At 35.8% G+C, this 19,601-nt stretch overlaps 1 protein-coding gene across 10 annotated transcripts in view; it reads left to right on the top strand.

The window, feature by feature from the left end:
- Window positions 1–19,601, top strand: part of EDA (ectodysplasin A) — a 413,437-nt gene that overhangs the window by 161,888 nt on the left and 231,948 nt on the right. The window contains exon 6 of one of the 10 annotated variants that reach the window (XM_021680205.1): window positions 13,144–13,157. The exons of the other annotated variants lie outside the window; for them this stretch is intronic. Within the exon in view, the coding sequence (XP_021535880.1) occupies window positions 13,144–13,157 (14 nt within the window). The remainder of the gene's footprint in view (window positions 1–13,143; window positions 13,158–19,601) is intronic. 10 annotated transcript variants of the gene reach the window in all.

The following is a 19,601-nucleotide window of genomic DNA, read 5'->3' as shown; positions in this document are numbered from 1 at the left end:
TGGCTTCACATGTGATTTCTATGAAACATTTAAAGAAGAGTTAATACCTGTTCTTTTCAAACTGTTAGAAAAAATAGAAAAGGAAGGAAAACTTCCAAGTTCATTTTATGAGGCCAACATTACCCTGATACCAAAACCAGATAAAGAATTCACTAAAAAAGAGAACCACAGGCCAGTATCCCTGATGAACATGGATGCAAAAATTCTCAATAAAATACTTACACACCAAATGCAACAATACATTAAAAAAAACCTCAACGATCAAAAAGGATTGATTCCTAGGCTGCAAAGGTGGTTCATTATTCACAAATCAATCAATGTAATAAACTACACTAATAAAAGAAAGATAACCATATGATCATTTCAATAGATGCAGAAAAAGCTTTTGACAAGTACCACATCTGTTCATGATAAAAACCCTTAACAAAGTAGTTTTAGAGGGAACATACCTCAATATAATAAAGACTATATAGGAAAAACCCACAACTAATATCATTCTCAATGGGGAAAACTGAGTGCTTTTCCTCTATGGTCAGGAACAAGGCAGAGATGTCCATTCTCACCACTGTCATTTATCGTACTGGAAGACCTAGCCACAGGAATCAGAAAACAAAAAGAAATAAAAGGCATCCAAATTAGCAAGGAAGAAGTAAAACCTTAACTATTTGCAAATGACATACTTTATATAGAAAATTCAAAAAACTCCACCAAAAAATTGCTGGAACTGATAAATGAATTCAGTAACATCACAGAATATACAATCAACCTACAGAAATCTGTTGTATTTCTATACGCTAATAATGAAGCAGCAGAAAGAGATTTTAAGGAATCAATCCCATTTACAGTAGCACCAAAAACAATAAAATATCTAGGAATAAACCTAACCAAAGAGATAAAAGACCTGTACTCTGAAAACTATAGAACACTGATGAAAGAAATTGAGAAAGACATTCCATACTTACCAATTGGAAGAACAAATATTATTAAAATGTTTGTACAACCTAATGCAATCTACACATAAATGCAATCTCTATCAAACTAACAGAATTTCTCACAGAACTAGAACAAATAATACCAAAATTTGTATGGAACCACAAAAGATCCTGATTAACCAAAAGAATCTTGAAAAAGAAAAAGCTGAAGGCATCACAATTCCAGACTTCAAGTTATATTACAAAGCTATAGTAATCAAAACAGGATGGTCCTGGCATAAAATTATACACATAGATCAATGGAACAGAATAGAAGATCTAAAAATGAACTCACAACTATATGGTCAATTAATCTTTGAGAAAGCAAGAAAGAATATCTAATGAGAAAACGATAGTGTCTTCAATAAATGGTGTTGGTAAAACTGGACAGCAACATGAAAAAGAATGAAACCGGAGCACTTTCTTATACCATACACAAACATAAATTCAAAATGTATTAACGACCTAAATGTGAGACAGGAAACCATCAAGATCCTAGAGGAGTACACAGGCAGAAACCTCTTTGACATTGGCCATGGTAACTTCTTATTCGATATGCCTCCTGAGGCAAGGGAAGCAAAAGCAAAAATAAACATTTGGGACTTCATCAAGATGAAAAGCTTCTGCACAGCCAAGGGAACATTCAACAGAACTAAAAGGCAACCTATGGGATGTGGGAAGATATTTGCAAATGACATATCTGATAATGGGTTAGTATCCAAAGTGTATGAAGAACTTGTAAAACTCAACACCCACAAACCAAATAATCTGATTTAAAAATAGGCAGAAGACATTTCTCCAAAGAAGACCTAGAGATGGCCAACAGCTGATCATCAGGGAAATGGAAATCAAAATTATAATATGCTATCATCTCACACCTGTCAGAATGACTAAAATCAACAACATAAGAGACAACAGGTTTTGGTGAGGAAGTGGAGAAAAAGGAACCATCACACACTATTGGTGGGAATGCAGACTTGTATAGCCACAGTGGAAAATAGTATGGAGTTTCCTCAAAAAGTTAAAAATAGAACTACCCTATGACCCATCAATTGTACTACTAGGTATTTACCCAAAGAATACAAAAGTAGTAATTCAAAGGGATACATGCACCCTGGTGTTTATAGCAGCAATATCTACAATAGCCAAATCATTGAGCCAGCCCAAGTGTGCATTGATTGGTGAATTGATAAAAAAGAGGGGGTATGTATTTACAATGGCATATTACTTAGCCATTTAAAAAGAATGAAATCTTGCCATTTGCGATGACATGGATGGAGCTAGTGTATTATGCTAAGCAAAATAAATCAGAGAAAGACAAATACCATATGATTTCACTTATATGTGTAATTTAAGAATGAAAACAAATGTAAAAAGGGTAAAGGAAAAAAAGAGGGAGGCAAACAAAGAAACAGGCTCTTAACTATGGAGAACCAACTGATGGTTACCAGAGGGATGGGGGTGGGAATGGGTAAACTAAGTGATGGCGATTGAGGCGTGTACTTGCTCTGCTGAGCACTGGGTGTTGTTTGCAAGTGTTGAGTCACTATACGATACTCCTGAAACTAATATTACTCTGTATGTTAACTAATTGGAATTTAAGTAAACACTTTTAAAAAGAAGATCAATTAACATTTTAGAAAATTTTTGCAAAAATTCATGTCAAAGTTGAATGTGCAGCATATGAAAAAAGCTTACACCTTTTCTTATTTAGGGAATGATTTTTTACTTGGGCCTCCAATAAATAAGCATTTTTGTAGCTATATTCCTCTGTATGTGATTTACAACTCCTGTCATAAGAGACACTGGTGGTGTTTTGTAACAAAGTTTGAATTCCTTTTCTTGTCCAATCCATATAATGACCATATTTAGTTGATTTTCTGAGGTTTATCTTTTAATACAAACCTTTTGTATAATCTTGAATGTGTAAGTTTTTCCCAGTGGCATTTAGATTTGTTTATAGCAGTGTATCGCTTCTCGGCCTTTTGGCTAAGATCAAGTGTTTATAGCAGTGTAATACAAAAGTCAAGGTGAATATGAAGAGATTTTAGAAATGCTGACAATATTATTTAGCTTCCCTAAATATAGTTGAGATTTCCGTTAAACATTTGAATTCAATCTGGTGAGCCAAAGCAAGAATTTTTATAGCTACAGAGAAATGAAAGGAAGTATGTTTTTATTATTAATCCATAATATTATTGATTGAGGAAAAAATAACTGGAGGCAGGAGGTCAGTCAGCTTACTAAACAGTGATAAATAGTGATCTGAAACTCATACCACTAAAGATTTAAGAGTCTGAATGCCATGAAGTACTTGTTAAATGTCTCCTCCATGATCTATTTAAACAGTTCTGGCTTGTGTGGTCCCTTCATTTCCTTTCTTGAATAGCTTGCTAAGTAAACCTTCTAAAACTTCTTGTGGTAAACCATGATTACATCCTATGGTTTCGACAATTGAAGGGTTCATTGGATTTTTATGCTGGCTGTTAAGTACAATAATCATTAGTTCATACAAAGTGTAAGATGTCTGGCTATCTATTTTCCTATACTTTTGAATTGCAGTTAAGGCAGTTAAGGCAACCTCCTGTTTGAGGCTGCATCTTGCTACTCCAAGTTTTCTTAGTGATGAAATTGAGCAAACCAGTAATTAACCCATGAACCTTTAGAATAGTGCAGTAAAAATGCTTCCTATGATTTTCTGACCCAAACTTCTACCTCAGGGGTCAGCAAATATTTTCTCTAAAGGACCAGATAGTAAACATTTTGAGCTTTGTGAGCATAAGGTCTCTGTCACAACTCCTCAACTCTCTTCTAGTACATATAGAGCCATAGATAGTACATAAATAAATGAGCATAGCTGTGTTCCAATAAAGCTGTATTTACAAAAACAAGCAGCAACATTTCTCCAAAGAGTATATACAAATGTCCAACAAGTACATGAAAAGATGTTCAACACTATTACTCATTAGGGAAATGAACATCACCATCACTTTGTATCCTACTAGGATGTATGTAATTTTAGATAAGTGGAAAATAATAAATGTTGGTGAGTACTTGGAGAAATTAGAATCCTTTTATATTGCTGGTTGGAATGTAAAATGGTTCAGCCTCTGTAGAAAACAGTTTAGTGGTTCCTCAAAAAGTTAAACATGGGATTACCATATGACCCAGCAATTCTACTCCTTGGTATGTGCCCCAAAGAATTGAAAACAGATATTCAAATACTTGTACACAAGCGTTCATAGAATGACTGTTCACAATAGTCAATATGTAGAAATGACCCAAATGTCCATCAGTAGATGAATGGATAATTAAATAATTGTATATCCATATAAAGGAATGTTATTCAGCCATAAAAAGGAATTAACCTTAATAGTATTCTGCCAAGTGAAAGAAACCAGACACAAAAGGTCATATATTGTATGATTCAATTTATATGCAGTATCCGAACAGATAAATTCATAAAGGCAGAAAGCAAATTAGTGCTTGTTAGGAGCTGTGTGAAGGCAAGAATGGGGGATGACTGCTTATGGGTATGGGGTCTCCTTTGGGAATGATGAAAATGTTTTGGAACTAGTTAACAGTGATTGTTATATAACACTGTGAATGTACTAAAAGCCACTGAATTGTGTACTTTAAAATGGTTAATTTTATATGAATGTCACCTCAATAAAAATACAGAAGGGGCAGTGACACTGATTAGCTATAGTTTGCTGACCCCTGCTCTACCTAATGCATAATTTCCTTCCACTTTCTATCTTTGTGAATTACCTTCTTCTCTGATGTCATTTTTGTTACTTGAGAATATGTTGTAAAGTAGTAGAAGAGGCTTTTATGGCCATGGTGCAACTTGACTACCACGAATTGCTGAAGTATATAACACCACATTTTTTTTCTGAGGACTTTGTGAGTCACTTTAGTATTTGTTATTTAAAGACAGAAACAAAACTCATGGTTTCGGGTCTTAATCAAAAATATTTATTAAGCTACCTATGTATGTATATGTGTGTGTGTGTTTGTGTGTAAATGTTCAGAAATTCTATACCTGACCCTTAGCTCCTATAACATTTATAATGGAAGACACAAACATTAGTAGAACATATACAGGTGAAATCCTGTATCTACATAAATGTTGTATATGTGTATATATATATATATAAGAGTTCTTAAAACTTTATCCTATAGAGTAGGAGTTGGCAAACTATGGCTCTCAGGCCATATCCAACCTACTGCCTTATTTTTGTAAATAATTTTTATGTAGCAGCTTTATTCATTATTTACAATAGCCAAGACATAGAAACAACCTAAGTTGTCCATTGACAGATGAGTGGATAAAGAAGTTGTGGTATATATACTATGAAATATTATTAACCGTGAGAAGGAATGAAATCCTGCCATTTGTAACAACATATATGGACCTTGAGGGCATTATGCTAAGTGAAACAAACAGAAAAAGACAAATATAGTATGATCTCATTTATATGTGGAACTCAAAAAAACAAAAAAGAAAGAAAAAACCAAGCACATAGATATAGGTAAATAAATAATAATAAATTGGTAGTTGCCAGAGATAGGGGGTGGGGAGTGGGTGAAATTGGTGAAGGGAGTCAAAAGGTAAAAATTTCCCACTATAAAATAAATAACTTATGAGTATATAATGTACAACATGGTGACTATACTTAATAATATTGTATTGCATTATTGAATGTTGCTAGGAGGTACATCTTAAAAATTATAAGAAAAATGTTTTGCAACTATGCATGGTGACAGATGTTAAGTAGACTTGTAATGATCATTTTGCAATATATACAAATATTGAATTATTATGATGTACACCTGAAACTAAGATAATGTTACATGTCAATTATACCTCAATAAAAACATGCTCTATAAAAAAGAAGAGCATTTGACCATAAAAAATAAATAGCAACTTTATTGAGATATAATTGAGATATAGTTCATATATTATATAGTTTACCGATTTAAATTGCACAAATCAGTGATTTTTAGTATTTTTGCAGAGTTGTGTAATTGTTACCACAATCAATTTTTAGAACATTGCATCACCCCAACAAGAAACCCATTAGCAGTCACTCCCCATTTCCCTCTAGTACCCCCATCCCCTGGCAAGCACTATTTTGCTTTATTACTATGGATTTGTCAGTGATGGGCCTTTCATGTAACTGCGGTCATACAACATGTGGTCCTCTGTGACTGATTTCTTTCACTTAGCATAGTGTTTACAAGGTTCACCCATGTTGTAGCATATATCAGTACCTAATTTTTTTTATGGCTAAAGAATAATTCATTGTATGAAAGTACCACATTTTATTTATCCACTCATCAGTTCATGAACATTTGGGTTGTTTTCATCTTTTGGCTATTACTCATAACACTTCTGGGAAAATTTATAAGCAAGTTCTTGTGTACACTTATGTATTCATTTCTGTTACATAAATAACTGGAAGTAGAATGATTGGAGTATATGTTAACTCTGTGTTTAACCATTTGAGGAACTGTCAGATTGTTTTCCAAGGGGGCTGCACCATTTTACACTACCATCAGCAGTTTACTAGGGTTCCGGTTGGTTTGTCCACACCCTTACCAACGCTTTTAATTACTGTCTGTAAATAAAGTGTTATTGGAACACCACCACACCTAGTCATTTATATATTGTCTATGAATACTTTCAAAGTACAGTGGCAGAGTTGAGTTGCCAGCTGCTGCTGTGGAGGTATTCTTACAAAGTTGAAGTTAATCCAGTTTTGAATATGTTAGTGACATTTGCTAATTGGAGGAATTCTCTAGTACATTCTTTTTGTGATTCTCACGTGGTCTACAGAAATCTATAGTTGCTTAAAGTATACCTGTATAACAAGTATCTAAGATACCCAATTATATCTATTAGAAAATTATTCAAAAAGATAATTCATAGTTTATTATAAAAAGCTTCATGATAAATGGTAAAAATACCAGAAAATATAAGTATAGTATCAAAATATTAAATGGCAGTAAACATGATATCCCAGAACATGTAAAATATGTATCTTGGAATATCATAGAATCGGGAGGGCAAGATTAAGTTTTTAAAGCAGGAATGGTTTGGGGAAAGAATTTTCAGGGAAAAGACATGTTAGACTTTTAAGGATAAGGCAGGTGCTGAATCTGAAAAATCTTCACCCCTCACTTGTTCCCAGAAACAGCTACAGCCAAGTTACCCCTGCCTTGTTTTCCATTCAGGGAGCCAAATAAAGACCGGGGTTGCTAGAGATTTGGAAAGGTGCTGTCTAGATCATTCGGGTTTTTTTTGATAAGGGAAAAGACTATAAATTAGGAGTACCACCAAGATGGAGAAGAGTGTGGATGGGGGAAAAAGTAGAAAGGTGAATCAGTCACACAGAAAACTTGATTTCTGGGTCCTGAACAGTTTTGTTCACTTTCAATTGTGTGTAGACAAATAACATTAAATTTGTTAGAAAACATCATACAGCCATTAAGGAGACTTGGACTGAAGGGAGAGGGAGAGGTTAAGAAGCCTTGCCCACAAGTTATTTTGTTCTTCTGTAGCCACACACAAATGTGTAGCTTAACAACTCTGTTCAACTGTGAGGCACACTAGCGGTGCTTTGTGTGATTACAAAGAGGTCCTTTTTTTTTTTTTTTTTTTTAAGATTTTATTCATTTATTTGACAGAGAGATAGCTAGAGCAGGAACACAAGCAGGGGGAGTGGGAGAGGGAGAGGCAGGCTTCCTGCCGAGCAGGGAGCCCGATGCGGGACTTGATCCCAGGACCCCAGGATCATGACCTGAGCCGAAGGCAGACGCCCAATGACTGAGCCACCCAGGCGCCCAAGAGGTCCTTGTTTTAAACAGAGGCAATATCATTGTACAGGAGCTATATTCCTGGAGGATTTGTTAATTGAGGTGTCCCAGTGATAGAGTTCAAATATATTGTAAGAAACCGCAGGTCTAGGGAGCAAGCCAATAAAGCACATGAAACCTGGCTTCTCTGTTGTCAATTAACCAGTGAAAAGACCTTTGAAGCCAACCCAGGACTGGGAGAGCTTGACAACATATCTAAAATATAACCTGTCTGAACTCTCAAACTATTACTGGAGCAAAACAACATGTATATACATACTCAAAATGAAAAAAGGTTTGAGTGACTGATATGGGTTATTTTTTACTTCCCTTACTTGTACTGCAGAATTATTTCTTGTATAGAATGAAATAAGGCCACATCAACAAATTATTTTCTGTGGATCATTCACCAGGTCACAGAAATTGTTATATTCTTCAGAATTTAAGTCTTGCTTCGATAGGCATGAAGTATAAATGTACCTATAGATCAATAAAGAATTATAGAATAAGGAATTAACATCAGTATATGTCAGAAATAACTTCAGTTAAACAGTGGGGTTGGGGTTGAGCACGCTACTGTCATTGGAGTTAAAAGTTTAAGAAAAGCATTGAAATAGTTCTCATTGGATTAAATAAGGATGGTTTCTGGAGAAGCTGAAAATTTAGAACATTCTGAATTTCAGAAGAGATTGTGGTGCACACAGTCTAATCTTGTTTCTTAGCAGAACCAGATGTAGCAGCAGAATGACTAAACAGAAGGATTTATGAAATTAACAAAGATAGTATGAAAAAGTCATCTCCGATTCCTTGGGGGCAAATTTTTCAAATGAATGCTCTAGACTAGCTGTCTCTATTTCCTCGCTACCCTTATTCCTTGATACTTTACAGTATATAATACATCCACTGTCACCATTCTATTACAACCAGTGTCAATGTAATTTCAGGCTGAATTCTGAAACCCATTAGCCTTTACTCAGTCCTTGTTTCATGATCTCTTTGCCATATTTGACGCAAGTTCTCAAAACTATTGTCCTGGTGATACTTGTGCCAACTGAGCTTTCCTTCTGCTTTAAAGAAATATTTCTTCTGTATCCCTCCTTATCTCCTTTTCCCTCCTTTTCTGTATTCATTCTCTTGTAAGGCCATCCACCTTTCAGGTTGCAGTTATATAGTCTTTGTCATAACTTCAGAAAGTATACAGGTGATTTGTTACCATAGTTAAACATACCAAGCAGCTGATGGAACAGCTTTCCTAAATGAAGAGGGAGAAATCAAGTCAAATAAGTGCTTTGTAATTCGGTAAGTGTTAAAATAATATATTAATGTTGGGTCTAACTTGAATATGTTTCTGATACCCAGGCCTGTTTTAGAGCCATTTAGAAGATGTTTTTCTAGGTTTATTCTATCAGCACATTTTGAGCATCCTGAGCATTTTTTGCTTATCAATGTGGTGGCTGCTTAACTAAATAATCTAATCCTTAATACATCCTAATAGTTCTGATTAGTGAGTATTCAAATGAATTTGGTAAATGAAAAATATAAAGGAAGCCTAGTAAGTCAATAGCACCTGCACCATGAGAAAGCATTGTATGTCTTCTTTTGTCAAGATCTCTGTGTGTGTGTGTGTGTGTGAGAGAGAGAGAAAGAGAGAGAGAGTTCAGATTCTACTTTTGCCCATTAAGTTTGCTTAGCTATATAATTTATTTAATCCTGGTTCAGTTGATAGCACATTAATCAAGAAAGAATATTCAGTGTGAGAGCAACTCAGTGACTGAAATAGCCTGCTGCCAGGGGTCCCTTAATATATGTAGCATGCCTTCTATGTTTAGTAAGACTATTTAGGCTCACAAGTATAGCAGAACAAAGGATGAGTCACCTGGCAACCAACTTTTGTTGTTGTTGCTCTCAACTTTGTATTATATTACAGAATTATACATTTAACATGAACCAGTGTCTGACTGTCTTCTTGAGGTAAGTGGAGCAAAACTTCTAGATGGTTTGCTCCACACTATAATATTTAAATATACCACTAGTGCCAGGTGTTCACTTTTAGTCCAAAGTGCCTCATAGAATTTCTTGGATGAATTGAAAATTTGGCAGCCAGTAATTTTCTTGTTACTTATTTTTGGTTTAGTCAGCAAATGCTCTAAAATTGTGTAATCTTTTTACACATATACCCCCAAAACCAGCAAATGAAACAGTATCTGATGAGTGAATTATAGTGCTTTACTTTTCATTTGAATAAAATATTGCCCTTTGAAGGGCATATATGTTTGTACTTAATTTATGACAGGGAAGATATGCTTCCTTTAAGCTTTTTCACTTTTTTGTTCTGGAAAATTCAAACATGTACACATAATAGTACAATGGCCACCCCATGTGTGTATATACATCATATAGCTTCAACAAGTATCAACCCATGATCATTTTTTAAAACAAAATTTGAATTTACAAAATTGGAAAATTAATTATGGATTCTCTATTTACATCTAGGAACTTGATAGAATTTAGAGATAATTGGGAAGTTCTAGAGATAAGATTAATAAAAATAATAACAAATATTTACCTATTGGTGCCAAGTCCTTTTTAAATACTTTACTTATATTAGATACTTAATTCTCACAAAACCCCATTTCATGGACATTATAATAATTTTACAGGTAAAAAATCATCTGAGGCACAGATAATGTGTCTAAGTTACCCCATTTGTGACAGAATTTGGGTTTGATCTCAGGAAACCTGGCTCAAAATCTATGTTCTCTACCACAAAAGGGAGAATACAGAGAAAATAAATGTGATATCCAATTGAAGGCCAGTCAGATATGAAGGCTGAATTGTATGAAATTATAATGTATGCCAATAGGCAATTTCTAATTTTATAAAAATTTGATTAACTCAACTTTTTAGGGCTCCATCTGGTTCACAAAATAAAGGCATACCTGTGGATTGAAAGGGAACCCAATTAAGATGGCAGAGGCCCTCTGGTATGAGTTTTATTTTTGTAGTCTGCATTCTATCATGTTGTATCATCTTTATCAGTTTAGGTCCTTTTGGCTGCAAGAAACAGAAAATCCACTTCAAGTGGCCTTAACAAAATAAAGTATCTTTATTTTTTTTTCTCTTTACATATATCTTGGTAAGGGGCTCACTATTTACACCTGTCCCTCTTGTATTTTTTCACTTAACAAATATTTATTGACTGCTTTTCACTCAGAAATGTTTGAGTTGAAATCTGAAGGATGAATAGGAGTTAACTAAGCAAACAAAGGAGTGACTAGGAGAGATTCTGGACAGAAGAAACACCTGTGCCAAGACTCAATAGCATAAAAAAGCATGGTATAGTCAAGGGACTGAAAGAAGACTGGTGTGGCAAGCACAGAGAACAAAGGGAAGAGTTATTTTTTTTTAAAGAACTAGTTTGTTATATAGGCAGAGATCAGACTGCAGGGTGTTGTAAGCTATAGTGAGGGTTTTAACCTTTAGCCTAATAGTGATAGGAAGCTATTGAAAGGCTTTAAGTAAGGGATACTGTGATCAGCTTCACATTAAAAATTTTTTAACTTTTTATTTGTGAATAATTTAGAGTCATAAGTTTCAAAAATAGTACAAGGACTTTCAATATACCCTTTACCCATATTACCCCAGTGATAAGATCTGAAATAACCACAGCACAATTTTCAAAACCAGGAAACTAACACTGATGTAATACTAATAACTAAAATACAGACCTTTTTTGTATTTCAGTTATAAGTGTTTGAGAGATCCTTCTGGCTGCAGTGCAGAGAATGCTTTGAAGGACTAGAGTGTATGTGGGGAGGCCGGTGAAGAGGCTATTGAAATTGATGAGGTGAGATGATGTTACCTCAAAATAGGGTGTTGGCAGTGAAGATGCTGAAAATTAGATTCACTAGATATTTAGGAGGTAAAATAAACAAGACTAGGTGATTCATTTTATGGGATGTTGAGGGGGGGGGAAGTTAAGGATAACATCCAGGTTTCTGGATTGGAGAACTGGATAGAAGGTGGTGCAATTCACTGAAATAAGAACTAGATTTGTGGGGGGAAGGTTAGAAGCTCACCCTTAAATAGACAGAACTGTTGAGTAGGAAGTTGGATGTGAAAGTCTGAAGCTTGAAAGAGGGGCTATGTAGTATTCTGTAGTATGAATGTACCATGACATACTTACTAACCCTATCTTATTAGATATCAGAATTGTTTCCAAGTTTTTCTTCCTATAAACAGTGGTACAGTAAACATAATTGTAGCTAAATCTTTGTGTATATCCTTAATTATTTCCTCAGGATAAATTTTCAGAAGTGCAATTTCTAGGCCAAAGAATATGTACATTTTTAAATACCTTTCTCTAAATCATTAAAAACAAAATGATACCTCATTAGCAGTTCTTAAGCTAGAGTACATGATGTGGGAAGGTATTGAGAACTTCTGGTAGACTGTAATATTGTTTCTAAGCAACAAGAGATGTCATAACAAGTCAAAAAAGTTTGTGGTGCTATCTGTGGAGTCAGTAGGTAGTCAGGCATGGGACAAAATTCAGTATTCTGAGAGAGGCTAGAGGCTGGTTAATAACAGGAAGGAACTGAGACTGTGGGAGCTTGGGAAGATGGTGGAGTAGGAGGACCCTGAGCTCTCCCCATTACACGTTTACAAGTAGATATCATCTGCATTAAAATAAATAAAGCAGAGAGTGATCCAAAGACTAACAACAAACTCCACAACTACATATGGAGAAAAATCTGCATCTGAAAAGTTAGGAAGGTCAGAAAGTTGGGGGGAGGATGCCTGCAGGAGGGAAGAAGCTGCACACATGGAGAGGGCAGAGAAATGGGCCCTAACACCAGGGAGTTCACATGGGGAAGATTGATCCCCATAATGTTTGGCTTTGAAAACCAGAGGGGTTTGTATAATCAGTTGGACTTGGAGTCTGGACCTTTAAAGGTCAACTGACTCAGCACTGGGTGAGCCCAGAGGGCAAGTGGTAGCTGAGTCCTCACCCTTAAAGAAAGAGCAGCCTGCAAGGAGAGGCAACATAAAAATGCCAGTTTTACACAATGCTAGGAGCAAATGGGAGATATATCTGTTCATGCTGAATTTGGAACATGTTTGGGGACTTCCCCAAAAAGGAGGGAGCTGGCAGGCACCATTTTCCTCCCCCACTGCCCAGCATAAGCACAGAGCTACCTGCAGGATGCGGCATTGCACAGACACTTGCTACCTAACCAGCTAGCAGTGTGCCATGCCCATGAATTTTCCTGAGGACTTGTCCACTCCAGGCCTACTAGCCTTGGCCCAGGGTTCAGGGAAAATGTTGATAGCACATGCACCCTGCCCAGTTGCCAAGTGCCCAGCCACCACCACACACTGTACCCAGCCACCAGATGCACAGCTGCCACTTTGCACCATGCCTAGCCACACACCACCACCCACCACTGCACACTGGACCCAGCTGCACCCAGCCATCACCACACACTGTGCCCATCTTTGCACCCCCTAGCTGCCCTGACATGCAGCCCATAGCCACCTCAGTGCTTTGGGAAATCTGGGATAGGACTAGTGGCCCAGCATAAATTTTGCTAACACCCCCAGCCCACTCCCAAGTTCCAAGGCAGGCAGACATCCTCAGAGCTGGCCTGTATGAGTTCCACAACTGCACTGAAAGGAAAAATGACTCAGACACAACAACAGGGCATAAGCAACACACATAGGATGCTCTCCTGAAGTGCCAAGTTCTGGTGAACAGGGAATACTGCACAGCAGGGCACTCTAAGACCTCTTCTTTATAAAGTCACTACTTTCAAAAGCAGAAGACATAGGTGACTTTCATAATACACAGAAACAGACACAGGCAGACAAAATGAGGAGACAGAGAAATTTACCCAAATGAAAGAACAGAACAAGGCCATGGCCAGAGACCAAGGCAAAACAGATATAAGTAACATGTCTGATAGAGAATTTAAAGCAGTGAACATAAGGATACTCTGGACTTGAGAAAAGAGTGGAAGACATGAGTTAGACTCTTAACACAGAGATAAGGGATAACATAGCAGAGATAAAGGGCTCAATTAACAAAATGAGAAACACACTTGATGGAATGAACAGCAGGATGGAAGAAGCAGAGAAACAAAATAATGACCTAGAAGACAGAGTAATGGAAAGTAATCAAGCTGAACAAAACCAAGAAAAAAAGAAATAAGCAATATGAGAATAGACTTAGGGAACTCAGTGACTCCATCAAACATAATAAATCATATTATAGGAGTCCCAGAAAAAGGAGGGACAGAAAAAGGAACAGGAAATTTATTTGAAGAAATAATAGAAAATTTCCCTAATCTGGGGAATGAAAGAGACATCCAGAACCAAAAGTCACAGAGAACTCCCATTAAAATCAACAAAAGCAGGCCTACAAGAACACATATTGTAACTAAATTGGCAAAACACAGTGATAAACAAACAAACAAAAAAATCTTAAAAGGAGCAAAAGAAGTCAATAACTTATAAGGGAAAACCTATCAGAATACCAAGAGATTTTTCAACACAAACTTTGCAAGACAGAAGGGAGTGACATGATAAAGTGCAAAATGGAAAAATCTGCAGCCAGGAATATGCTATCCAGCAAGGCTATCATTCAGAGTAGGAGGAGAGATAGTTTCCCAGACAAACAAAAAGTAAAGGAGTTCATGACCACTAAACCAGCACTGCAAGAAATATTAAGGGGACTCTGAGTGGAAAGGAGAGACCAAAAGTGACGGTAAAATGTAGGAAACACAAAAGCAGTAAAAAGGAATATTTTTGTAAAAAAAAAAATCAGTCAAGGAAGTTACAAAAGAAAGGTATATGACACCATATATACCTAAAACGGGGATGAGAGGAGAAAAGAAGTGGTTCAAACATAAACAACTATCAACTTAATATAGACTGCTATATGCAGAAGATGTTACATACAAATGTAATGGTAACCATATATCAAAACCCAGTAATAAATATGCAAAGAATAAAGAGAAATCCAAATATATAACTAAAGAAAACCAGCAAACCATGAAAGAGAAATACAAGAAAGGATCCAAGAATATCTTCAAAAACAAACACAAAACAAGTAATAAAATGGTAATAAATTCATATCTATCAGTAATTATTTGAATGTAAATGGCCTAAATGTTCCAATAAAAAGACATAGGGTGACAGAATGGATAAAAAAAACAAGACCCATATATATGCTGCCTACAAGAGACTCATTTTATTTTATTTTTTAATAAATTCAATTTGCCAACATATAGTACATCATTAGTTTTTGATGTAGTGTTCAATGACTCATTAGTTGCATATAACACCCAGTGCTCATCAGATCACATGCCCTCCTTAATGCCCATCACCCAGTTACCCCATCCCCCCACCCACCTCCCTTCTGCAACCCTCAATTTGTTTCCCAGAGTCCAGAGTCTCTCATGGTTTATCTCCCTCTCTGATTTTTTCCCAGTTTTCCATCTCTTCCCCTATGGTCCTCTGCAATATTCCTTATATTTCACATATTAGTGAGACCATATGATAATTGTCTTTCTCTGCTTGACTTATTTCACCTAGCATGATATCCTCCAGTTCCATCCATGTCAATGCAAATGGTAGGTATTCATATTTCTGATGGCTGAGTAATATGCTATTGTATATATGAACCACATCTTCTTTATCCATTCATCTGTTGAAGGAGATCTCGGCTCCTTCCACCATTTGGCTATTGTGGCTATTGCTGCTATGAACATTGGGGTGCAGGTGCCCCTTCTTTTCACTACATCTGTATCTTTGGGGTAAATACCCAGTAGTGCAATTGCTGGGCCATAGGATAGCTCTATTTTTAATGTCTTCAGGATCCTCCATACTGTTTTCCTGAGTGGCTGTACCAGCTTGCATTCCCACCAACAGTGTAAGAGAGTTCCTCTTTCTCTACATCCTCACCAACATTTGTTGTTTCCTGTTTTTTTAATTTTTGCCATTCTAATTGGTGTAAGGTGGTATTTCATTGTGGTTTTGATTTGCACTTACCTGATGGCAAGTGATATGGAGACTCATTTTAGACCTAAAGACACCTGCAGATTGAAAGCAAAGGGATGGAGAAACATCTATCATGCAAATGCATGTCAAAAGAAAGCCAGAGTAGATTTTGAAACAAAGAGTATAACAAGAGACAGAACTGCTATATAATAATAAAGGGAACAATGCAACAAAAAGATACAACAATTGTAAATATTTATGCACTGCACATGGGAGCACCAAAATATATAAAACAGTTAATAACAAACGAAGGAACTAATTGATAAAAATACAATAATGGGGATGTTAATACCCCACTCACATTAATGGACAGATCATCTAAACAGAAAATCAACAAAGAATCAATGATTTTGAATGACACACTGCACCACATGTATTTAACAGATATATTCAGAACATTCCATCCTAAAACAGCAGAATACACATTCCTTATATGTGCACATGGAACATTCCCCAGAATAGATCACATATTAAGTCACAAAACAAGCCTCAACAAATTCAAGAAGATCAAAGTCATACCTTGCATCTTTTCTGACCACAACACTGTGAAACTAGAAGTCAACTGCAAGAAAAAATCTGGAATGACCACAGATATATGGAGGTTAAATAACATGCTACTAAATAATGAGTGAATCAACCAGGAAATAAAAGAAGATACTAAAAAAGTACATGGAAACAAATCACAAAACACAACAGTCCAAAATATTTGGGATGCCACAAAAGTGGTTCTAACAGGGAGGTTTATAGTAATTCAGGCCTACCTCAAGAAGCAAGAGAAATCTCAAATAAAGAACCTAATCTTACACCTAAAGGACCTAGAAAAAGAAACACAAACAAAACCTAAAACCAGCAGCAGTAAGGAAATAACATTAGAGCAGAAATAAATGATATAGAACCTAAAATACATTAAACAGATCAATGAAACCAGGAGCTGGTTCTGTGAAAAGATTAACAAAATTGATAAACCTCTAGCCACACTTGTCAGGAAAAAAAATAGAAAGGAGTAAAATCACAAATGAGAGAGGAAAAATAACAACCAATGCCACAGAAATACAATTTAAAAAAATATTATGAAAAAGCATATGACAACACATTGGACAGCCTAGAAGAAATGGATGAATTCCTAGAATTGCATTAACTACCAAAATGCAAGGAAGAAATGAAAAATTTGAACAGACCAATTAACAGCAAAGAAATTGAATCAGTATAACTCCCAATAAAAAAAAAGTCCAAGACCAGATGTCTTCACAGGTGAGTTCTACCAAACATTTAAAGAAGAGCTAATACCTGTTCTTCTCAAACTATTCCAAAAAATAGAAAAGGAAGGAAAACTTCTAAATTCATTCTATGAGGCCAGCATTATCCTGACACTGAAACCAGGTAAAGCACCGCTAAAAAAGAGAACTACAGGCCAATATCCCTGATGAACATAGATGCAAAAATCCTCAATAAAATACTAGCAGGCTGGGGCGCCTGGGTGGCTCAGTTGGTTAAGCAACTGCCTTCGGCTCAGGTCATGATCCTGGAGTCCCTGGATCGAGTCCCACATCAGGCTCCCTGCTCAGCAGGGAGTCTGCTTTGCCCTCTGACCCTATCCCCTCTCATGTGTTCTCTCTCATTCTCTGTCTCTCAAATAAATAAATAAAATCTTAAAAAAAAATACTAGCAGGCTGAATTCAACAATACATTAGAAAAATCATTCACCACAATCAATTGGGATTTACTCCTCGATTGCAAGCGTGGTTCAGTATTCACAAATCAATCAACATAATACATCGCATCAATAAAAAATATAAGAAACATTTCAATAGACACAGAAAACATTTGACAATGTACAACATCCATTTATGATAAAAACCCTCAGCAAAGCAGGTTTAGAGGGAACATCCCTCAATATAATAATGGCCATATATGAAAAACCCACAACTAACATCATCATAGGAAAAAACTAAGATCTCCCCAAAGATCAGGAACCAGACAAGGATGTCCATTCTCACCACTTCTATTTAACATAGTACTGCAAGTCCTAGCCACAGCAATCTGATAACAAAAAGAAATAAAAGACATCAAAATCAAGAAGGAAGAAGTAAATGTTCACTATTTGCACATGACATGATACTCTATATAGAAAACCTGAGACTCCACTCAAAAACTGCTAGAATTGATAAAATCAGTAAAGTGGCAGGATACAAAAACCAATGTACAGAAATCAGTTGCATTTCTATACACCAATAATGAAGCAGTAGAAAGAGAAATTAAGAAATCAATCTCATTTACAATTTCAGCAAACATCATAAGATACCCAGGAATAAACCTAATCAGAGAGGTAAAAGACCTGTACTCTGAAAACTATAAAACATTGATAATAGAAATTGAAGGCCACACAAGCAAAGGAAAGACATTCCATGCTCATAGATTGGAAGAACAAATATTGTTAAAATGTCTATACTACCCAAAGCAATCTATACATTTAATGCGATCCCTATCAAAATACCAACAGGATTTCTCACAGAACTAGAACAAACAATTCTAAAATTTGTATGGAACCACAAAAGACCCCAAATAGCCAAAGCAATCTTAAAAAAGAAATGCAAAGCTGGAGGTATTACAACTCCAGACTTCAAGTTATATTGCAAAGGTGGAGTGATCAAAATAGTATGGCACTGACACAAAAACAGAACATAGATCAATGGAACAGAATAGAAAACCCAGAAATGAACCCACAAATATATGGTCAATTAACCTTCACTAAAGCAGGAAAGAATATCCAATGGGAAAAGGACAGTTTCTTCAACAAACGGTGTTGGGAAAACTGGACCACTTTCTTACACTATACACAAAAATTCAAAATGGATTAAAGACTTAAATGTGAGACCTGAAATCATAAAAAGCCTATAAGAGAACCCATGCAGTAACCTCTTCAACATCAGCCATAGCAACTTTTTTTCTAGATATGTCTCCTGAGGCAAGGGAAACAAAAGTGAAAAACTATTAGGGCTACATCAAAATGAAGCTTCTGCACAGTGAAGAAAACAATCAACAAAACTAAAAGGCAATCTATGGAATGGGAGAAGATATTTTCAAGTGACATATCTGATAATGGGTTAGTATCCAAAATATATAAAGAACTTACAATACTCAACACCCAAGAAACAAATAATCCAATTAAAAAATGGGCAGAAGACTTGAATAGGCTCCAAAGAAGACATTCAGATGGCCAACAGACACATGAAAAGATATTCATCATCACTTACCATACAAATCAAAACTACAATGATATATCATCTCACATCTGTCAGAATGGCTAAAACCAACAACACAAGAAAGAACAGGTATTGGTGATGTGGCAAAAACGAACTCTCTTGCACTGCTGGTTGGAATGTAAACTGGCACAGCCACTCTGGAAAACAGTATGGAGGTTCTTCAAAAAATTAAAAATAGAACTATCCTATGATCCATGACTTCCACTAGTGGGTATTTACCAAAGAATATGAAAACACTAAACAGAAGGGATATATGCACCTTTATGTTTATTGCAGCATTATTTACAATAGCGAAGATCTAGAAACAGCCCAAGTAGCCATTGATTGATGAATGGATAAAGAAGTGTGTGTATGTGTATGTATGTATAATGGAATATTATTTAGCCATAAAATGAAGGAAATATTACCATTTGCAACGGCATGGATGAAGCTAGAGAGTATAATA

The sequence above is a fragment of the Neomonachus schauinslandi genome, chromosome X (assembly GCF_002201575.2).
Source record: "Neomonachus schauinslandi chromosome X, ASM220157v2, whole genome shotgun sequence".
Classification (NCBI taxonomy): domain Eukaryota; kingdom Metazoa; phylum Chordata; class Mammalia; order Carnivora; family Phocidae; genus Neomonachus; species Neomonachus schauinslandi.
Note: the sequence above shows the minus strand (reverse complement) of the source record. Positions and strands in the feature narration are given on the sequence as shown.